This window comes from Peromyscus eremicus, chromosome 1 (assembly GCF_949786415.1).
Source record: "Peromyscus eremicus chromosome 1, PerEre_H2_v1, whole genome shotgun sequence".
In the NCBI taxonomy this organism is placed as follows: domain Eukaryota; kingdom Metazoa; phylum Chordata; class Mammalia; order Rodentia; family Cricetidae; genus Peromyscus; species Peromyscus eremicus.
In genome coordinates this window covers 100,938,633-100,960,642 of record NC_081416.1, presented here as the reverse complement: position 1 = coordinate 100,960,642, position 22,010 = coordinate 100,938,633, and the positions used below count along the sequence as shown (strand labels likewise).

At 52.9% G+C, this 22,010-nt stretch overlaps 1 protein-coding gene across 1 annotated transcript in view; it reads left to right on the top strand.

Moving 5' to 3' along the window:
- The first annotated feature begins 849 nt into the window (after nucleotides 1–849).
- Gdpd5 (glycerophosphodiester phosphodiesterase domain containing 5) overlaps nucleotides 850–22,010 on the top strand; it is a 52,556-nt gene continuing 31,395 nt past the window's right edge. Inside the window, exons 1-3 of the mRNA XM_059270682.1 lie at nucleotides 850–930; nucleotides 1,258–1,339; nucleotides 14,131–14,307. Coding sequence (XP_059126665.1) covers nucleotides 14,191–14,307 — 117 coding nt within the window. The 5' untranslated portion in view covers nucleotides 850–930; nucleotides 1,258–1,339; nucleotides 14,131–14,190. The remainder of the gene's footprint in view (nucleotides 931–1,257; nucleotides 1,340–14,130; nucleotides 14,308–22,010) is intronic.

The window sequence follows — 22,010 nt, the reverse complement described above, 5'->3', positions numbered from 1 at the left end:
CCAGAGATACTAAGGCCAACTGCAGCTCACAGGATCTCAGGGTGGTTCCTGGTACTCTCAAGTCTGAGCTGCCCTGCTCTGTTTATATCCATCCCTCTGCCTCAAGCCTGAGGATCCCTGTGTTTTTCTTTATTTGTTCCTTTTTTTTTTTTTTTTTTTTAATGGTGGGCTTAGACCCAGGCCCTTGGTGTGTGCTGTGTCCCAGCCTTCTTTTAACTTTTAAAATAGTTGAGATATCTCACTAGGTTGTCCGGGCTGGCCTTGAGTCACTCTGTAAGCCCACAGAGCCTTGAACTTTTTACCCTTCTTCCTTGGTCTCCTGACTAGTTAGAGTTACAGGCCTGCACTAGCAGGCCCATGTCAATACGTGTGCTTTGTAAACTAAAAACGCATCACATCCCGAGGATTGTGAGGAGGCTCGGAAGAGCTGCAGAGGCAGGGGTTGAGCAGGAGGGTGGGGATGGGGTGGAGGGTAGTCAGGGGAGGGTGGCTGTCCAGTGTCTGGAAGCTGTTTCTGGGCCCAACGCTGTCTGCCCACTCTGAAGCTGGTCGCCTGTGTGGGTTGAGGAGAGCTGTCAAGTTGACAGGAGCCCAGGCCTGGCTATTGCTGCCCTGTGTGCCCTGCCAGGCTTGGCGTCCCTGAATAGGCAAGGTGGCAATGTCCTCTGAGGTCTAAAGGGCTGACTGGAGGCCCCTTTCTCTGTAGCCAGTCTCCTGTCTCTCATCACAGCTCCTGGGGTGGGGGGTGTCCTCCTGGCTGTGGGGGCTTGTGGGGAGGCCATGCATGAGTCATAATGCAGCAGGCACATAATTGTGGTGCCCCAGATCCACCTCCGGCCCACCGGCCCTCCCCTTCTTCCCCTGGCGGCTTCCTTGGAAGAACAGCTGGTCTCCTCTCCTTGAGGAAGCAGGTTCCCTGGCAGCAGGAAGGTCTCTGCCCCAGATGGCTGTACCTGGGGCCTGTTCTCATAAGCCCTGGCTAGAGGCATGGGTGTTCAGGGAGCAGGTTCTCTGGGTTTGTCCTGCAGGAATGGAAGTGGGACCATGTGTCCCTGGATCAGCCACCAGCCTCGTAGCTTCCCTAGGGACTGGGGGCTTCCTGGGAACTACCCATCAGTGGGCCCACCCCCAGCACGGGGTGGGCAGCATCGGGGTGGGAAGTCCCAGGACAGAGCTCATTCAAGCCAGGTGTGGAGGGAAGATGCTGGGTGGAGGGAGATGAAGGCTCTCGGTGAGCTTGTCGCCTTGTCTCCTCAGCTCTGCGATTGAAGTGACATCACCATCTTCGTGGACAGGACACCCCTGGAGCGCAGCCCATAGCCACCGGACCTTCTTCCAGGTAAAGAAAGAGGAAAGGAAGGAAGTGGGGGCGGGGGAGGTAGAAATGGGCTGCAGAGAACAGCCCCCTGGCTTCTCGGGGAAGAACTCTGCAGTCTATGAAGAAAATCAAGAGGGACAGGGACAATTGTCCCTTCTATGCAGGAGGAAAGTGTAGCACCATGAAGAGGGGCCTCTTGCCTAGCATAGCGTTTGAGTTCCAAGTCTCATCGAATGTGGTAGCGGCTCACCTAATCCTTGTAACAGCCCTTGAGGTTTATGCCATTATCCCATGTTATAAATCAGGAAACTGAAGCATAGTGTCATTAGGTCACGTGCCCAGGTAACTAAATAAGAAATCTGGATTTCGAACCCAAGCAATATAGGCTTGTCTCCAGCCCCTGTGCATAGCCTCTCTATAGCTCATATTAGTTATTTCTTTGAGCTCCGCTTTGGGGCTTTTAATGGGCCCACAGTTTCAGGGAGGATTCATCTGAACAGGGAGCCTAGAGAAGGCCATGCTTTCTGGTCAAAGGAATGAATGGCAAACGGTGGGACTGGAGGCCTGTGCCATGGAACTTCCCTGAGCCCTGAGGTGGGTCCCAACTCCTAGGACTTTCTTCCTCAACAGTCAATCAAGGCGCTAATCACCAGAGAGAACACGGTGGCCCTTTGAACAAGGTGAAGACAGGTCTAGGCCTCATGTGCTGAGACATGCCTAGGCAGAGAGACTGCTTCTCTTTGCACAATGCTGTGGGAAGAGAAAGACAGTGATGACCGGGGTGTGTGGGTGGGGGTGGGGGGTGATGGGGGGGTCTTGCACCCAGCCTCAGGTCACCTTCATCAGACCTGGGACAGAAGCTTGTAAACCTGTGTCAGAGGCTTAAGAAAAAATTGTAGGAGAAATGTGCTTAACTGAGTCTTTTTCTTTTAAAAAGCAACAATTTTTTCCTATAAATTGGGAAACAACTAATTATTATTCAAAGGCAGAATTCAGCCTAGACTCAGGAATAGCTCTGTAGTTGTGTGGTTGGTTTATTTATTTAGAGACAGGATCTTGTTGTGTAGCCCTGGCTGACCTTGAACTCTATCCTCCTGCCTCAGCTTCTGAGTACTGAGATCGTGGATCTTAAAAGCTCTGATTGGTTCTTTCTCTCCTTGTTTTGCCCATTTAACCGGTTTTCCTCACTGACAAGTACGTGGGCATCCCCCAGGTGCCTAACCCAGGGTGTGATGTCAGGGAGAGGTCTGAGTCTGTGGCGCCTTGTGTCCAGATCACTGGGTACAAAGTGGCAGATACTTGGGGCTTCAGACAAGGCTGGCCACGTGGGACAGGAGTCTGGGTAGAAGTAGCTGATGACCAAGGACTGAGGTCACTGATAGCTCTCAAGGCCTTGGCTGGTCCATGGGAGCCCAAAGGGCCGAGGCGATGACTTGGGGACAGGCTGGCTCAGCCCAGGCTTGCACAGGTCCATGTGTTAGTGTGGATGGGAGTTGCGGGGAGAGGCGGGGCACAGATGTTGAAGCTGTCAGCCAGACTGGTCTTTGGAGCCTGGTGCAGGAGGAGGGGATGGAGGCTGGAGGGGCAGACTTGAACCAGAGGAGGTGTCCTTAGGTGGGAGGGCCTTGCTTCTCTCTCCATCCTGGGCCTGACTGGAGAAGCTTGTTTGGATAAGAACTCTGCTGGTTTACATAAGTAAATAAATCATTGCTCCCCATTCCTTCAAGGGACAGAAACGGGGCAGAGAGAATTTTCAAGGTGTCAAGTCTCTGCCAGACCCAGCTTCCTTCTTCCCCACCCAACCTGACGCCAGTGGCCCCCTTTCTCAGGGTCCCAGAGGGCAGGAGAGAAAGCTCGCTGAACCCTTTGAATCGCTAGGCTGTTCATCAAAGCCCCGGACATCCACCTGAGAGAAGGTGGTGAGTCAGCCCCATGCGAGGCTCCCCCGGGCTGGCCCTCTAGACTCAGCCAAAGGTCTCTGGGTTATTCCAGGGAGAACCGGACAGTGCTCGGGAGTGAGGGGAGCCATGGCAGGGCCAGGAACTCCTCCCAGGACAATCTTCCTGAAGTCTTGATGGCTCTGAGGGGCTGCCTAAGCTTCCAGACAGGCAGGAGTGCCCTAGGAGCCTGTCTAAGGAACCCAGCATAGCAACTAGGTGCTGCACAGGACCATCTGCATGGAGAGAGGCCAGAAAAAGTGTCCTTGCAACTTACTTGGGACTGATATTTTGTGACTTCCTAGTCCTGAAATCCTACTCAGCTTGCTCTAGAATTCTATAGTTGTGGGCATCTTGAGGGAAAGGATTTTTAAAACATGTATTTTTTTTATTCATTTATTTTGAGACAGGGTCTTGTTTCGTAGTAAAGGCTGGCCTTAAACTCAGGTTCCTCCTGTCCCAGCCTGCTGAATGCTGGGAATGTGCCCCGCAGGGTGAGCTTATGTTGAAGTTGGTTTGGAAATATGGGGCCTGAAGTCTAAGGTTTTGTGAAGCAAAGCTCTGCTCTCTGGTAGGACTAGCCATTCTTTTATTGAGACAGGGTCTCTCTTGGTAGCACTGGCTGGCCTAGAACTCGCTATGTAGACCAGGCTAGCTATGAACTCACAGAGCTCTGCCTGGCTCTGTGTCTGCCTCCCAATGGCTGGGATTAAAGGCATGTGCCACTGTGCCTGGCAGGGATGGCCATTTGAGGTGACTCTTCAGTCCTGCGCTTATAGCTTTGACTTAGGACGGTGGTTCTCGACCTTCCTAATGCTGTGACCCTTTAATACAGTTCCTCATGCTGTGGTGACCCCCAACCATAAGATTATTTTGTTGCTACTTTGAAACTGTGATTTTGCTACTGTTATGAATTGTAATGTAAATAATTTTGGAGATAGAGGTTTGTCAAAGGGGTCGCAACCCACAGGTTGAGAACCACTGACCTAGAAGGTGGGATCCTCAGTCTTTGGGTCCCAGGAGAACCAAAGGCTTCTAAGCAGGCACTTGAACCTGTCAAAATCATGGCCTTGACTGTACCCCCAAACACATGGGTTTATTGCCCAAGCCCCTGCCTGAGGGAGAAGGTTCTGCAGACACCTGGTCCTCAGCCCACCGCCAAGGCAAGGCTCAGAAAGTGTGATTCCCAGCATCTGAGGCCCTGGGAATCTCATCCCGCTTCTCTCATTGATGATGTCCATGAAATGAAGATCTTGGTAATTACCTGGGAATCCGTGTGACACCTCACCAGGATGATGCATGTGGAAGCTCTTTGTAAACTGTAAAGCACCGTGCCTGCATTTGTGAGAGAGGTTGCCTTTGCCACACTGAGGTCATCTCCTTGAGGGCAGGAAGGGCCGTACTGCTTCCAGATGGAGCTCCCACTAAGTCACGTCTGACCCCAGTGGAAGCCTCTAAAATACCAGTGACAGAGCTCAGAGCCTGAGGGTAGGACAGGCCAGGAGAAAGCTGGAGACGGGCAGGAGAGAATGCCTCTGCAATGGGAAAACTGGATCGCCTGGGGTGCACATGTCCTGGAGACCTGGCCTTCCTTGGCCTGGGGGCTCACAACTATGGGAAGACCTGACCTTCCTTGGCCTCCAGTTCTTTCCCAGAAGAGCAGCAGTCTCCTGTGACAGAAGAGTTGGGTAAACAGGAGGGCCTGGCATTACCATGCAGAAGATTCATAATGAGCCTAATTATGGCATGATTAATTCTTTGAGGGCTCTGGCTCGAAGCCCTCCCCCACTGAGTTACTTTTCCCCAAACAGAGAGCAGGTGTGATGGGGTGGGGCCTACCTGGGAGGCCTCCTGGGCTTCCTTCTGCCTGTCTCTTCTCCTGCCACTGCCTAGGGACTTGGATTTCCTCCCCGCCCTAGGTCTAGCTACTTCATTATTGATTCACCAGAACCTAGGGCTTTCTCTGAGATCCAAAGAGATGAAGCACGTCACCCAAGAAGATGTCACACAGGAAGATGGTGACAGCCTACTGCTCTCTATGCAAGCCATCTGGAGAAGCCATAGGAACCTAGGGCCTCTGAGGTGGCTCCACCAACAGGTAGAGGTAGGGATTGGTTAGCCTCACATTTCTCTGTTCCCATGGGCTTGTCACAACCTCTGGGAGTGAGAACCTCCAGAGTCAAGTGGTTCTTCGTGTTCGAGCCTAGCCCGGGGAACAGAGGGTCTCTTCTGCCATCAGCAGGAAGGACTGTGGGATGTCCTGTCCTCCCTGAGCAGCCACATCTCTGCTTTGCCCTGGGGATAAAGAAAGAGCTGGTGACTAAAAGGTGAGGAGTTGAGCGCTGAAGAAGTCCCCGGAGAGTGTCTGAGAGAAGATAAGAGATGTGGTCACCCAGAAGATGGAGGTGGCCTGTGGTGGCCGAGCTTAACCTCAGACCACCATTGCTGGACTTGGCTGGGTTTGAGCCACACTCAGAAGGTGTAGCCAAGGCCAAGAAGAAGATATTTCCCAGTGTGTCCTTCCTTCCGTGGGGCCTGGCAGACCATGGAAAGGCCAGGCCCACACCCAGCCCTGGCAGCCTCAGGGGTTTCCTCTTCCAGTTTCTGGCCTGGGTGTCCCTGAAGCCAACCAAAACACAGTGCCGTGCCCTGGGAGGCACAAGCTGCTGGCTCCCGTGGTGATAGAGAGGTATACAGGATTAGACTGAGGACTGGCACACCCTGGGGGCTACTGCAGAGGTAGCCTGGACATTATTTAGCACCCTGGTTTTAGACAGACTCCCCTGAAGTTATCTGTGTGGCTTTATTGAATCTCTCTCTCTCTCTCTGTCTCTCTGTCTCTGTCTCTGTGTGTGTGTGTGTAATAGACTTTTAAATATCCATTTTAGCCTTCAGAGAGGTTGATTAGTTCCCAGCACGCTCTTTCTCTGCTCCCCTCTCCTCACGCTCTCCCTGTGTTTTACATTCTGCATTACTATGGTACCTTTGGGACAGTTGATGAATGAGTATCAATACGTGGTTATTGACTAGAGTGAGGGCTTGCATGGCCAGACCTCTGGGGTATGACGAGTGGGGCATTACTGGGTCATACAGAATAGTGTGGCTGCCCTGACCTCCCTGTGTTCCACCTGGTTTTCCCTCCCCCTGAGCCCCAGGCAAGCACTGATCTTTGTGTTGTCTCTATTTTTTGCCTGTTGTAGAATATTTAAAAGAGGCCCTGCTGTCATCCACCACTGTGCTTCCAAGTTTCCCCTTGTCTTTCCGTGGACAGAAAGTTCTTTGCTAGTTCTTTCTCGGACACAGTTTCACTGTGCAGTTTTCCATTGCTGGGATTACAGGCCTCTGCTACCACGCCCAGGTTGCTGATTTCTTTTTATTGTTAAATAATATTCCATTGTGTGGTGCATCATAGTTTACCCACTTCCCCCAGGCACAGTTTGTAGACATGGTCTCCACTTGATAGGAGGCTATCTGGAGGTTCTTTAAGTAGCACTAAATACGGCACTCAGGAAGCTCTTACCCTCATGGTGCCCATAACACCACCTAGCAGGGATGATCTCTGAGGTGCCCACCACAAGACATACCAGGCCCCTTATGCCCAGGATGCTCCCACATACCCACTAATCCTCACCCCCGTGGAGCCCACCATACCATGCATCAGGCATGATGGACTGTAGATGCTGTGACTAACAGCAGTTACCTTGTACAATGTCCTGCTGTTCCTGCAGCACATTGGCTCAGTCTAACACCTGTTGAGAGCTGGGGCCACAGTGAACACCTTGTCCTAGTAAAAGGTTTGGCTTGCAAACCATAGACTTGATTCAGGTTCAGTTTAGTGGAAGAGCTCCTTGAAGGAGACAGGCCAGCTCTCAGAACTGGAGTGCCTTGGAGACCCCAGCCTGGGTAGGGATGGAGGGGTCCAGGTATAGCAAGAGCCCAAGGCCCCTGTCCCTTCTGTTACATTGGCCTTCAGAGCTGGGCAAATAAAGAGGAAACTGTTTTATTATATAAGATACAATTTGTCTATTTCATTGCTATTGGGTTGTTGGTTTGTTTTATTGTTTGACACCGGGTCTCACCATGAATCTGCCTGGCTTAGAATTTGATATGTAGAGCAGGGTAGCCTGAAACTAACAAGAGATTTACTTGCCTTGGGCTCCCAAGTGCTGGTGTTTTAAAAAGGCACTAAGAATGCCTTGTTTTATTTTTGCCTGGAAATTTGTAGACCTTCCTGCCTCAGTCTCCCAAATGATATAATTACAGATGTGTGCCACCCACTGCACCTGGCTGCAATAACTTGCTTTCTTTTCCTTTTTGTTTTTTTGAGACAGGGTGTCACTGTGTATCCCTGACTGCCCTGGAAACTCACTCTGTAGACCAGGGCAGCTTTGAACTCAGAGAGATCCTCCTGTGTCTGCCTCTCAAGAGCTGGGATGAAAGGTGTATGCCACTACACCTGGCTACAACTTGCCTGTTTAAAGAGCACAATTCAGTGGGTTTTAGTATATTCACAGTCACATAAACATTGCCACTAATTCTAGAACATTTCATCACTTCCAGAAGCAGCTCCGGACCCACGTCAGGTGCTCCGTCCTTCTCTAACGCTCCTGGCCCTGGGATTATTCATTAATCATTGTCTGTTTGCCTGGGCAGTCCTTATAAATAGAGTCACTTAATAAGCAGCCTATTTTAACTAGCTTCCTCTATCTACGGAAGCATTTTCAAGATTTGTTTGTCAATCAAGCACCCATGTTTTACTCCCTTGGGCGTGTGTCCTTTTTTAGGTACCGACTCCCTGTTTCTGAGACAGGGTTTCTCCCTTGGCCAGCAACTCATCAATTAGGCTAGGCTCGCTGGCCGTCGAGCACAGGGTTCTGCATGTTTCCACCTCCCCAGACTTGGGATTGTAAGTACATGCAACCCTGTCTGGTTTTATTTATTTGTGTGTGTGTGTGTGTGTGTGTGTGTGTGTGTGTGTGTGTGTGTGTCAGACTTGTGGGAGCCAGTTCTCTCCTTCTACCATGTGGGTTTGTTCTGGGGGTCCAACTCGGGTCATCAGGCGCAGTGACACCCACCTTTACCCCCTGAGCCATCTCACTGGCTCCTATGCCCAGCTTTTTAATGTGGGTTCTGGGGATCAAACTCAGGTCCTCATGCTTCCAGGGCAAACACCTTACCAACTGGGCTGTCACCCCGTTGCTTTTTACTGCAGCAGACATGAGCTCTTTCCTGTGCTAGTTCACCTCGCCCCAATTCTGTGACATACGGTAAAGTAATGAAAAGTAAAGTAAAGTGTCTGAGAGAAGGACTTGCAAAGTCACATAGCAAGTCTCCTGAGGGAGACCACACTAAGACTCAGGCCCTCACACCTCGGACAGGAGACTGAGCATCGTGGTCTGAGATCTGGTTGGCTTGGCAGCTGCCGGTCATAGACGGGAGGAGCAGTGGGGACACTTGTCAGGCACATTCCAGGAGGTTAGGGTGGCAAGAGGACCTTGGAGGTGGGCACACATACCCATCGTCTTGCCAGGGACCCATAGCAGGCACTTTCTCCATGGAGGCATGGACATTCCCTGTGAGGCCAGGAGGCTGGAGAAGTTCAGAGCCGTGTTCCAGGCAGAACACAGGACTTTGGGCTGGGGAGAGACCTCTCTTGTCCCGGAGCTGGCAGAGGCTCTTGGCAGGGGATTTCTATGGTAATTGGTTGGTATGAGCAGTCTTAGGAGGTGGCTCGAAGAAATCATTGCTGCTGAATGGTGCCATTAGCATGGCTGGAAGGGGAGGGTGGGGACAGGCTGGGGACAGGGGAAGAACCTTGTCTGTGAGAGCTGACCTATGTGTCCGCTGCCCAGTGTCTGAGGCACAACTCCGTGAGGAGAACTGGATTCTCCTCTGTCCAGCAAGCTTCTGGAACATTCTCTTCTCACTGCTCTGTGCTGGTCCCTAGGGTTATGGGGCAGGTGCACATGTCAGCAGTGAGTACATAACAGAATGGTCCAGGAAAGAGTCCAGGACCTGTAGGCTACAGTAGGCCCGAGAGACCTCCAACTGAACCAGGGTTCAGGGGAGGCTCTCTGGAGACTACCAAGGTCAGGAGGAATGAACCAGATGGGACAGAGGGCAGGCTGGATTGGCAGGGCAGGTCCTGGTCAGGGGGCTGGTGCAAGGGCACCCTGGCCTTAGTGGAGTTTTGAGCAGAGGCTGGCTGGCAGTATGGAGGCTAGGGAGAGGAGGCCAGGCCAGGGTGGCGGGAGGCATGGCTTAAGGAGGGCCTTAGAAGCAGGCAGTGTGACACAGCTGGGCTTGCAGGGCCTGGGAGACTCCCCCCTGCAGAAAGGCAGGAGCCACTGGCTGCCATTGTCAGAGGCAAACAAGATGGCCTTGGTCACTGGCTTAGGTCACCTGGTGATTGAAACTGGGAGGGGATGAGATGGCCCCTGGTGGGGATACGCAGAGTGAATAGAAGGAATTTTCCAGCTATGGACAGGCTAAACATTTACTGGAGGCTGGGAGAAGCCCAGGGGTAGAATCACTGTGTCGTGGGTCCAGGTGGGACACACTTTCACTGCCCTCTTTTAGGATGGAGCTATCATTTCTATTCTTGGGTGAAGTGACTAGGAGGCCAGGCGTCAGGGGTCAGGGGTCAGGGACCTCTGGCCATGCTCCTGGATCCACCTGCTGGGCCTTGGTCCTCGCAGGGACGCGGCCCTCCTCCACCCCAGCCGAGCAGTTCACAGAGCCCCATAATTTCCAAAGCAAAGCCCATTGCCCTCTTTTACACATCACTAAGACCTAGAGAAGAGCCTGGAGTGGCCCTGTCACAGAGCGAGTCACTGACCAGTGACTTGAATCCGAGATGAATCCGAGCTTCCACCCACACTGGAGTTGCCTCCTTCCCGCTGGAAGGGCAGGGGCAGATGTGATAGCTGATGTCACAGTGAGACCTAATGTTGGGGGTTGCATGGATGGAGCTCCGGCTTCCTGGCTGTGGCTTCTGTTTCCACCTTCTCTGGAAGACTGAGAATATGAGAATGTATATGTGGGGGCCAAGATGGTACTTGTATTGGTAGCTGAACTTGGGTAAGAGTCTCCCAAGTGGCACTGTTTTTGAAGATATGAAGGGGTCATGGAGAGCCACTGAGGCTTGGCACTGTGTGGCAGGGCTGGAATCCCTGAAGAGAGGCCACTAGCGAAGGTACAGCTACCGTGGCAATCAAAGCCCCAGGATTGAGGGGGCCATGGAGAAAAGTTGAGGCTTGGCACCATTGAGCAGAGTTAGAGTCCCTGAGGAGAGTCCAGGAGAAGCTATTGGTGAAGATTTAGCCCAGCTCCAGGGGTAACCCCAGCATTTTGGAGATGCCAGGGCCACGGGATTATCGCCAAGGGCAACAGGAGTTGTGGAATGGAGCTGGCTGAGCCTGGGAGACAAGCTGTGTGTACTGTGGATAGCAGATGTGGAAAAGTGCCGCTGCCTTTGGTGCCCAGAGGATAGTGTGTGAAGCCCAGACATTGGACACTGAATTATTTACACTTTTGGAGTTGGGTTTGATTTGATTTGATTGCGATTGTTCCCTGATTATTCCCTCTTGGAGTAATGATTTATGCCCTAACTTCCTTCGATGATGGACTGTGTGTGACCTGAGAATTGTGAGCTGGAGCAAACCCCTTCTTCCCCAAGTTGCTTTTGGTCACGGTGTTTTAGCACAGCAACAGGAGCCCCAACTAAGACACCTGAACGTAGAGGTTGGCATCTGATGAGTTAGTCTCAGACACTGTCTCCAGGAAGCTAAATACTCACGGCCACCCTCTCCTCCTTCCAGCATGCCCTCACTCATACTCTCAGCTTGGGGTGGCAGACAGAGGCAGCCAGGTGGCAGAGGGGATCTGTACACATCCCCTCCCTCTGAAGAGCCAGACAGGAAGTATTTGGGGCTCTGCAGGCCATATGGCCCTGTAGCAGCTGCCTGCCCTAGAGTTCTAGTTAAAGCAAACATGGACTGTGTGTGCGGTGGGACTGTGTGTGTGCGGAGGGGACTGTGTGTGTGTGGAGGGACTGTGTGTGTGTGGAGGGACTGTGTGTGTGGAGGGGACTGTGTGTGTGTGGAGGGGACTATGTGTGTGGAGGGACTGTGTGTGTGTGGAGGGACTGTGTGTGTGGAGGGACTGTGTGTGTGGAGGGACTGTGTGTGTGGAGGGACTGTGTGTGTAGAGGGGACTGTGTGTGTAGAGGGGACTGTGTGTGTAGAGGGGACTGTATGTGGAGGGACTGTGTGTGCAGAGGGGACTGTGTGTGTGGAGGGATTGTGTGTGTGGAGGGGACGGTGTGTGTGGAGGGGCCAAGCGAAGCTATGTTCAATAAAGCTTTATTTAATGGATGGTGGAATTTGGCTTTCATAGAACTTTTATGTGTCACAAGATATTCTTGTTTTAAGTCCATTTCCCCCAGTGATTTAAAAATGTAGAAAACATTCTTAGGTTTCAAGCTGTACAAAGAAAAAAAAAGTAGGTAACAGGTCAGATTTGGCAAGGCAGTGATTGCAGTTTGCCAAGCCGTGGGCTAGAATAAGGTTCCTTGGAGCCAGACTGCCTGGGTATGAATTTTAGCTTTGCTGGGTCACCTTTGTGAGGGGTTGAGTCTTCCTGAGCCTCAGATTTCTGATATTTAAAATGGCTAAGACAGGGCTTTGAGAATGTGAAAGTACTTATTTCAAATAAGTACCAAATGTCAGATGTAAGAGTTACCATTTGACCCAGCAAATCTATCCCCAAAGTTTGTATCTAAGGAAATGAAAATACAGGTCCACACAAAACCAAGCGAAAACTGGTAACAAGCTAGAGTATCCCTCGCCCGATGAGTGGTGAACAAGATGTAAAATATCCATAGACTCGAATATTATTTACCTATTTAAAAACTATTAACTAGGAGTGGTGGTGCATGCCTGTAATTCCAGCCCTTGAGAGGCTGGTCAAGAGCCCAAGGCTATCCTAAGATAATTATTGAGTTCAAGGGCAACCTGGGCTACATGTGGCCTTGTCTCAGGAAAGCAGGAAACGAAGTACTGATGCATGCTGTGACACAGACAAACCTTGAAGACATTTTGTTAAAGAAAAGCAGTATCAATCATATAAAAGACCATGGATTCCAAGACAGGGAAGCTCTAGAACTGGTTAGTCTATGGCCACAGAAAGTGGCTTGGTAACCGTCAAGCCTGAGGGGTGGGCTAGGGTGAGTGAGGGTGTCACTGATAGTGGGCTTTGGGTGGTGGTTGGGACAGCCGAAATGCTCCGGTGTTAGGTAGTGGTGGTTAGGAACCAAGTACAACTTGAGCAAATACACTAAAAAATGCACATGCCAAACACCACAGAGCAAGGTGCAAGGGTGCAATTTTAGCTCCCCAAGCAATCCAGGCCCAAGGGGCATTCAGCATGGTGGGAACTGTGCAAGGGTGTGCAAGGGACTGTGTGTGCAAGGGACTGTGTGTGCGGAGGGGACTGTGCGTGGTGAATTTTATAGACGTGGAGTATGTTTCAATAGAAAAGCAAGACACCGCTTCCTTCCTTCCCACGGATGCTGGTAGCATTACTGCAAGGGAAACACAGGGTCCGGGGGCCCCATCATCTGAGGACCTGGTGGGGGATTTATGGCTTTGAGTCTTAGAGGCAACAGAGCAAGGCAGGCTTCTCATCTGTGCGTCGGAATCGCTGTACTGGTGACAGCCACAGAGTGGGGCTGGAGCTAGAATGATGCCCGGTTCCCCCGGTCACACTTGACCAGCACCAGCCCCGGGAGGCTGAGTCCTGAGGGAGTGGGGCAGGGTCCAGACTGACAAGCAGCACTGGGTAGAAGCAATTCATCCCCCAGGGTATCTCCTATTGTCCCTCCAGCCTCTACAGTTCCCACCGTGCTGAATGCCCCTTGGGCCTGGATTGCTTGGGGAGGCTGGAGTGGACCTCTGATGCCTTTACATAGTGTGGCTACAGGCGGGCACTGGCCGTTCTCTCTCTGAGCCTTGGTTTGTCCACTTCAGGTGACGGCGATGATGGAAGGGAGGCATGGATGTGTGACACTTTCCAGGGCCTGCTGCATTCCCAGCACTCTGCGCCCGTCAGTGTTTATGATCATGTATTTTGTAGAATGTTTATTTTGAAAAGTCTGTGATTGCCAGGCTCTGTTCCAGTTACGGGGGAGACAGCAGAGAATTAAAAAGACAAAACTCCTCGCCTTCGTGGAACTTACAGTGGGGTGGGCAGACAAACAGAATAAGCAGATAAATGATATTTAAGAACACGGCTGAGAAAATAAATCTGGGACTACGGGAGGGAGCTTAGGGGGTGGGGGAGGGGCTCCAGGGCTGCAAAAGTCTTACTAACCAGGCGGGATGGTGCATGCCTGCAACCCCAGCCCCTGGGAAGCTCGGGCAGGAGGATCAAAGTTCAGGACCAGCCTCGTTAGGTTATAGGATGAGCTGAGAGAAGAGGAGAGAGACAGGGAGGGGGAAAAGATCGGGAAATGGAGAGGGGGAGAGAGAGAGAGATAAACAGAAGGAGAAGAAAGAGATAGAAGCCTGAGAGAGAGAGAGAGAGAGAGAGAGAGAGAGAGAGAGAGAGAGAGAGAGAGAGCGAGAGAGAGAGCCATGCAGGTTTCCAAGGGAAGTGAAAACAACATCACACTAGGTAAGTGTGGCAGACACTGAAGACATCAGTGTGACTGGAGGGGAGAAGAGGGGAGGATGAGAGTCAGGGGCAGGTGCCAGGGGCCTTCAAGGATGGCTCTTCCCTCCAGCACCCAGGAGGGCTTCCAGAAGACGATAACCTCCCTGCCCTAGGTTCCGGTGACTTCTCCCCCTGACTCACACTCTGTGCTTTCTCCTGCAGTACCAGCCAGGGGCCTCCATGGGCGCTTGAGGGCCGGGCGCCAGGGCCGCGGGCACGAGCATGGTGAGACACCAGCCCCTGCAGTACTACGAGCCCCAACTGTGCCTCTCATGCCTCACGGGCATCTACGGCTGCCGCTGGAAGCGCTACCAACGCTCGCACGATGACACCACACCGGTGAGCTTCCCTGAGATGGAGTCAGAGGCCTCCAAACGCCCCGGTGGTGGGCCCTGGGGCTGAGGGAAAGCAGGGTTCCGTGGTCTCTGTGTGGTTCTGGGCAGGCCCATGGCTCTTCCAGAGTTCAGCTTCTTCCTCAGCAAAATTGGCCTGTAGTGATTCCTGAGGCCCCTGGTCACGTGGGATGGTCGGGAAGGAACTTGTCTGCATGGGTGTAGATAGTTAGCTATTAACCGTCTTCTGTAGTGGGGCAGCCTGCTCCAGGGGTCTGGACAGGAAGGATCACCCCAAGAGGAACAGGAGTTCTCAGTTCCCACTGACCTGAAAGGCCAGGTAGGGGTGTCAGAAGGGTGAGGAGGTAGGTCTGGCCATCCTGGAGCCTGGGAGCTGATGGGGCCGTGGCCTGGCACCAGAGCCCAGTCACCTGAGCTGCTGGCTTGCCAGGCCTGGCAGCAGGTGCTAAGCTGGATAAAGAGGCCTCAGTGCTGGCTTCCCGGCCAGACCAAGCAGCACTCCTGTCCCTGGGGCGCTATCAGCCTGTGGATCTGGTTTCTTCTCTGAAGGAACCCGATGCCTGTGTGGTGTTTATCTAAAAGCTTTGCTGCCTGGAGAACAGCTTTTCTCCTCCCTCTTGCTTGTCTGAACAAAGAAGGTAGCTTCTGAATTCACCAGCCCTAAACAGGCTGGAGGGTCAAGGGTGTAACAGCTGAGGTCGGGGGCTCAGCCAGCCTGAAGGGATGGGGAGGTCAGGGTGCTTGCCTACCTGCCTGCCCTCATCTGTTTGTGCTGGAGAGGGACGGAGTGCAAGGCTGTGTCAGGAGCCTGGGACCCCCGTGAGAAGCACGGACCACCAGAATAGACTCAGACACTCCACACTGGGAGTCCAGCAGGGAGGAGGAATCATGACTGAACAGAGCAAGGGAGAGGAAGAGGAAGGGGGATGGCCAAGGCCACACAGTAACCCTGGCAGTGCTGGGATGGAACCCACCTTTCACTGTGGCCTCAGCCTGAGCTGGCATCCTGGGCACTACATGGTGTGGGCATTCTCTCTTGGGTAAACTGGAGTTTTCTACCCAAGAGAGACATAGACCAGAGTCGATAAAGGGTCAGTGGTACCCCTTCCCCTAGTCGCCAATGTCCGTGAGCTATGTACTTGGGAGGGAGAGGTGGTAACATACCCTCTCACGGGCCAACATGTGAGATAGGGATGTGAAGTGACCAGCATGGTGTCACCTGTGAGAAGATGATAGGACAAGTCATTCCAGATGCCAAGCCTCAGCTACGGCATCACTGAGATGGGAAGGGACCAGATTAATGACATCCACATTATGGGCCATGCACTTTGTTCCACAGAGTCGGCCCCATTCAGGCCTAGGGCAGGCAGCAGGCCTCTTTGACCTGACTGCCCTGTGACTGGTACCCTTTGTGCTCTGTGAGTCAGTGCTGTACTGACAGGCTCTGCTCCTGTTGCTCCTAGTGACCCGTGGGTCACGGAGAAGCAGAAGCCAGGGACTGGAGCAAGATCATACAAGTGGTAATAAGCAGATCTGGAGGTGGAAGGCAGCCGAGGCAATGGAGGGGTGACCAAGTCCCTCAAGGAAAGGCCACTGGCCAGGCAGCCTTCTTAGGCCGTGAGTCAGGAAGTGAGGGGACTTGGTTGTGACCAAAAGAAGGGTAGAGAAAGTGTGCCACCCAGGCAGTGACTAGGAGCCTGTCCACAGCTACAGCCCAAGCCGTGAGGACACCAGGGTCTGGGATGCTGGGTCTGGAACTAAAGCTGAAGGAGTGGCGGAGACCTCAATCCGTTCTGTTTCTGCAGATGGCTGAGCTTACCTCAGGGGACCCCAAAGTCAGCTGATGATGAGCCTCCGAGGCTCACAGCTCACTTCCTCTCCTACTTGTGTGAACATTCTTTCTCTCCTTCCCTCTCTTCTTTCTGAGTCTCCTCCTGCCGCAGATGGCCAGGATGGTGTTGGGGCCATGCTGAGCTCTCTTGCCAGGTGCAGTAAAGGGAATGGAAGTCTGTGATTGCAAAGACAGTGGGTGCAGGCTAGGCATGGAGTTCAGTTGGTAGAATGCTTGCCTAGCATGCAGGAAGCCCTGGGTTTGCTTTCAAGCATTGGATAAACCGGGCATGGAGGCATGTGGCTCAGGTGTGTGAGCCCAGCACTGAGGAGTGGAAGCAGGAGGATCAGAAGTTCAAGGTCCTTCTCAGCCCCTTAGAGAGTTCCAAGCCAGCCTGAGTTATCTGAGGCCCTGTCTCAAAACAAAACAAAAGTAGCTGGTGTAGGACAGGAGTTATGTATAGTATAGTCTGTTGGGCAAGTTGAGGCCACTGCTGGCTCTGGGGAGCAAGGAGGAGAGGCCTCTGCAAGGGGGTCCCCCATCACCTATATCTCAGCTGTGAAATGGGAGCTAGGAAATAAGGCAGATAGTCTTGGTAAGAGTTAACATTATTGAGCGCCTGCTGCATGCAGGAAGAGAATGATTTACTGCCTGTAAATGAGCGAATGAACATCCCTGCTGGCTGCATCTAATTGTGCACCCACTTTACAGAGGGAGAAATCCAGGCACAGGGCAGCTGTGCAGGAGGTCATGACAGGTCTGCAAGCCGCAGTTGCTGGAGCCTGGAGGCTGCAGGAAGATCGCTTGCGTTGATGTATGGATAAAGAGAGCCCAAGGAGAATGGGGCCAGGAGCAGACTCAGGAAGTTGCTTGACTGAGGAGCAGGGTCTGGGGTGAGGCAAGGTTGTTCTCTGATGCCAGGCTGGGATCCCCAGGGGCAGCCTGGTCAGGCCAGACTGCCTTCCAAGCAGGTGATGGAGATGAGCAGGATCACAGAACTTGACACGGAACCCCTCCGTGAAGGCCACACTTCCGCCCACTCCCAAGCCTTTGTTCACAGGACACACCACATGGAAGCAGGAAGCTGGGAGCGTGGAGATGGAATTGCCTCTCCTGCTGCTGGCCGAGGGTGTGGAGCAGCTCGGCTGAGGGTGCCTCACCCGACGATGGCAAGGAAGGGAAGCGGAGCTTTTTATAACTGAGGATAATTAATTGGCTGTTGTTTGTGACTCATTACTTTAATACTGCCAATTAAGGACTCAGTGAGACAGAGACTGTTCTCAAGCTGGCCCTGGCCCTCCTCCCTCTGGCACCCCTCCCCCAAGTCCCTGGGTCCCCTGAAGGCGGTAGTGTCAAAACCAGCTTCCATACTGAGAGGGATTTAGGTCAGAGGCCTGGAGGAACTTCCTAGCCAGACACCAAGAAGCCGAGTATGGCAATCCGCTGTCTTGCACGTCTGTGCTACCCTTGCCTTTTAAAAGCTGTTATGACCTTAATGGATCCCTCCCAGCTTGTGGATGGAGCTCCAAGAAGACTGATTTATTCAAGCTGAGGGGCCATTGGCACAGTGTGCACCCCTGCTCACACCCCCAGCCTGTATCTTCTCCCCTCTTCTCCCCTCCAGTGAGTTAGGTGGAGCTGCCCTTATGCATGCAATCAACAAACCTATTCTGGCACATGCTCACGAATCCCAGTTGTAGCTGACCTGGTTCTCTCCTTCCTTGAAAGGGAGCCCAGGCTGGTGAGGGCCAGGGGACAGTTATGAATAGACACCCAGATCACTCAGGGAAATCAAAGCCAGGTCCAGGGGATGCTGGGAGTGGGTGGTAAGGGTATGGGGCAGGGTGTCTGTTGCTACTGACTCGTGTTTGGGAGCTGCAAATCATTGCTCTTCATCTGGGGGAGGGGAACACGTTACCTGGAGGCCTGAGCCTGCAGCGGTGCTGAGCAGGCCAGGCTTCAGCCTTGGGTCAAGCTGCGCAAAGGCCCCAGAGGTGACACTGTACAGAATACTCTGAGAGCCCTTGAGAGGAAGGCCAGGGAGCCAGAAGAGAGTCTGGGGAGGTGACATGCGCGTGTGTGCGCACATGTGTGCATGTGCAGGGATGTGGGCAAGAGGAAAGATTCCACAGACACCTACAAGGTCCATTCACAGGCTGACCCAGGCAGAGCCTTGGAAAGAGTCCCTGTCGTCCCATAGTTCTTAGTCTGGGAAGTTGGAGGCCACCCTAAGAGACGCGGGCTGGGCTGTGGGGGCATGGGCGAGTCTTTGGGAACAAAACAGCGGGGGCAGACAAGCCAGTCAGTGTCCCCAGCCCCAGTGGCCTCCCTCTCGGGGTGGAACTGGATGAAGGTTCCTTTTGCCATGAAGGTCTGTCGCCTCTGCCCCTCCCTAGCCCTTCCACACCAGCCACGCTAGCCATGCCATCCAGGCTTCTCCGTGCTCTTAGTAAACCCCTCCGCACAGAGGCTTCGCCTCCCTGCCCCAGTGCCCACTACTCTCCCTCTCACCCTTCTCTTAACTCAGATGTCTTTCCACCAAACCAAGTCATTGCTCCTCCCTATCGTGTGGGCTTTCACCACACTTTGGGCCAGTGCTAGACGTAAGGACTGGGATTCGCTGACCCTTCCAGTGGACTCAAGGCCTGGCTCAGGCTTGACAATGCGTGCTAAGAGAACTGCAGGAAGGACGATGGCTGGGATAGTGAACAGTGACTAAGGAAGCTGCCGAGGGGCTGTGCCTGTCATCTTGCCGGCTACTATGGGGGAGTTCTTGAGTGTTGGGGTCCTGGAGAAGGAAGACACACATATATGATAAGGAGCTTGCTGTATTCCTGGCCTGCCTCTTGGGTTTCTGGCTGTGGCTGGCCAGGCAGGGTCCTGACTCAGCCCTTGGGTTCTCCCAGACCACCCTTGAAGGCTGAGATTGGCTTTTTCTACAGGTGGACAAGAAAGGGAATTTCCCAGCTTCCTGTCCTGGCAGCCTTGTGGTTTGAGTCGTGGTTGGGGTGTAGAGGAAGAGAGACTTCGGGGTTGCCTTGGTGATGAAGTTCTTAAAGCAGATTCCAGGATATGGTTGGATTCAGCTGGACCCTCCTGGCCAGGCAGCTGCATCTCTAACTCTGCTTTTTCTTCTGATGCTACCCTGGCCCTCAGGCAAGCCCTGGGCCTCTCAGCCTCAGCCTGCTTGCCCGTTAAGTGGGATATTAGACAGCAGGGTACCCATGAGCCTCCTGTCCCATGTAAGAAGAGACCCAGTTCTAACCTTGAGAAGAGTTTGCCCTTTCTACAGACTCCCCATGGATGGCACTCTCCTTTTGGTGGCTACAGGGACAGAGCCTGAAGGATGAGGAATGATCTTCTGGACTTTAGTTTTCTACTTCTATAGTGGGGTGGTATGAAGAAGAGAACGGGAGAGGGTCTCCTAGCATCTTTCATCTCCTCTGCGAAGGGCACTAACACCACCTAGGTCTGAGCAGGTGGAGGCCTGGACCATTCCTTAGGGAGGGTACATAAACTAATCCAGCCCGGGCCTGTAAACTGGATGGGCCTGAGGGGTGCTCAGTGGCCTGTCCTCAGGGTCCTCCAGCTCTGCTATGCCCGAGGGATGGACAGGAGGAAAGAGGAGTTGCCAGCTGGGTCTGATGCCATCCTCCCACCTAATGAGCTGCTCTGAGGGCGCCCTGGCAGAAGCGAGGACAGACAGAGGTCTAATTGCCCAGCCTTCTATAGCCCGGAGAAACAAATCCAGCCTCTTAGGCTGCCAGGAACTGGCTGGCGGTGGGATTCTAATAATCCCCTCCCAGCTCGGCCCTAATCCTGCCATCTAACTCAGCCCTGCCCAGCAGCCCCTCCCCCAAATCTCCTGGGCCTGAGCCAACATAATCCTGCCAGGGCATGCCCGGCTCTGCCTCCCAGGAACTCCTGCCCCCTTCCCAGCCCACATTTCCTCCATCCCTCATTTGAAACTTGGAGAGTTGAGCATGGGACAGAGGTGTCACTGAATGCAGAGAATTGCGTGACTCTCTCTGGGACTTCTAAGCAGAGCTGGACCACACGAGACTCTAGGGCAGTTAAGCTGAACAGGTCAGCTCAAGGCAGAGTCACACACAGGAAAAAGGCCTGCTTCTGTCCAGACAGGCTGAGAATCTAGAAATGTGCAGACACTAGAGAACTTGCCGTGTGGTAGACTGAGGTGGGTGTCATTGCAAGTGTCATTCATTCATGCAGCGGCAGTGGGAGATCTTGCCCCTTACCTCACACCAGAATAAATTCCAGATGGATTGAAATGTATTTTCCCTGTTTTTAAACTTTTCTTCTATTTAGAAAGCATAGAGGAAATCGTTGAGAAAATCAGACAGTCTGGGAAGACATGAATGGAAAGACACTTGAGGCTCTGTTGTGCTCTAGGGGTAGGCTCTGGAGACCCTCTTGGTGTACTGCCGTCCAGAAGGATGGGCGGGACTCAGCATTGATGGTAAGGCTGAGCATTCCTGCTGTAACTATGACTTAAGTGTAGTGTCTGCTGCTCTCCTCAAGCACAAAGGCGGACCTGAAGAAAGTCAAAGGGGGTAGACCTGACGGTGTGAAAATTTAAATTGGGGGTCTGGGGTGGAGCTCAGCTGGTGGAGCGCTTGCCAGGTTTGATGAAGCTGACGGTCAGCACTTCCTAACACCATGTAATCTCAGCTCTTGGGAGGTAGAGTCAGGAGCATCAGGGGTTCAGAATCATCCCTAGCTTAAAAAAATAAGGGGTGGGTGGGTGGGTGGACAAGATGGCCGAGAAGGTATGGGCACGTGTCGTCCAAGCCTGGTGACCTGGAGTTCAAGCCCTACAACCTGCAGTGGAAAGAGAGATGCGATTTGCCAAAATCGTCCTCTGCCTTCCACAAATGTACCACGGCATCCACATGTACATGAGTGCAAACACACACCTAAGCAAACATTACTTGATTATCAAATTACTTAATTTTAAAAAATGGCCGTAGAAGAGAAGTCTGGACAAGACCTGCCCGATATTACTTGTTCTCTGAACAAGATCTGCCCAGTCCATGTCTGCCTCTGCTCCTTCCTGCCCAGATGGAGGTTCATCATCGGCCTGTCCTCCCAGCCGCCCTTCCACCTCCAGGAAGCTCTCTATGCCTGCCTCCATCCTTGCTCTCACTCATGCTCGGGACTGAAGTGGCCGGTCTGCTGCCTGGTCACGGCAGCGGACTCTTGGGTCTCCACAGGGAAGGGCTCAGCATCCCTGTGAGAAGTGACTGGAAAGATCAGTGGTGTGGGGTATGAGGCAGGGAGCTTTTCTGGGTGCATGTCCGTGTGTCCCAGCTTCATCTGCTGTCTTCTCTGTCACTTTGCACTCCCTTCCTGGCTTCCTAACCCCATGGCCCTGTCTCTAGGCCATTCTTCTACTTGGTTCATAGTTTCTCCATTTCTTTAGTGGAAGGATGAGATGATGGAACCTGAAATTCTCTTCACCTGTGACCCGCAGTGGGACCTTGGGCAAAGCTTTGATTCTCTAAGCCTGTTTCCTCTCTGGCCAGACAAAGATAATTACATGTCCTGTCTCTTGTTTTCTTGAGACAGTTGAGGACCACAGAGACACCTAGGCCTGGTTTCGAGTTCTGGCTGACCAGTGGTATGTGTTTGTTCTTTGTGACCTTAGGCCAGTCACTTTCCCTGTCTGGGTCTCGGTCTCAACCGTCCTACGTGCTTTGCAGAACGGTGGGAGAGAGACGTAGAGAACCCTACTCCAGTGCCATGAAGAGCTCCTCCAGGCCTCTGTCTCCCAAAGCTAGGGCTGCAGCCTGTGTGAGGTAGGGGTTGAGCGGTGGCATGCCAGGGTCATGTCACGGTCA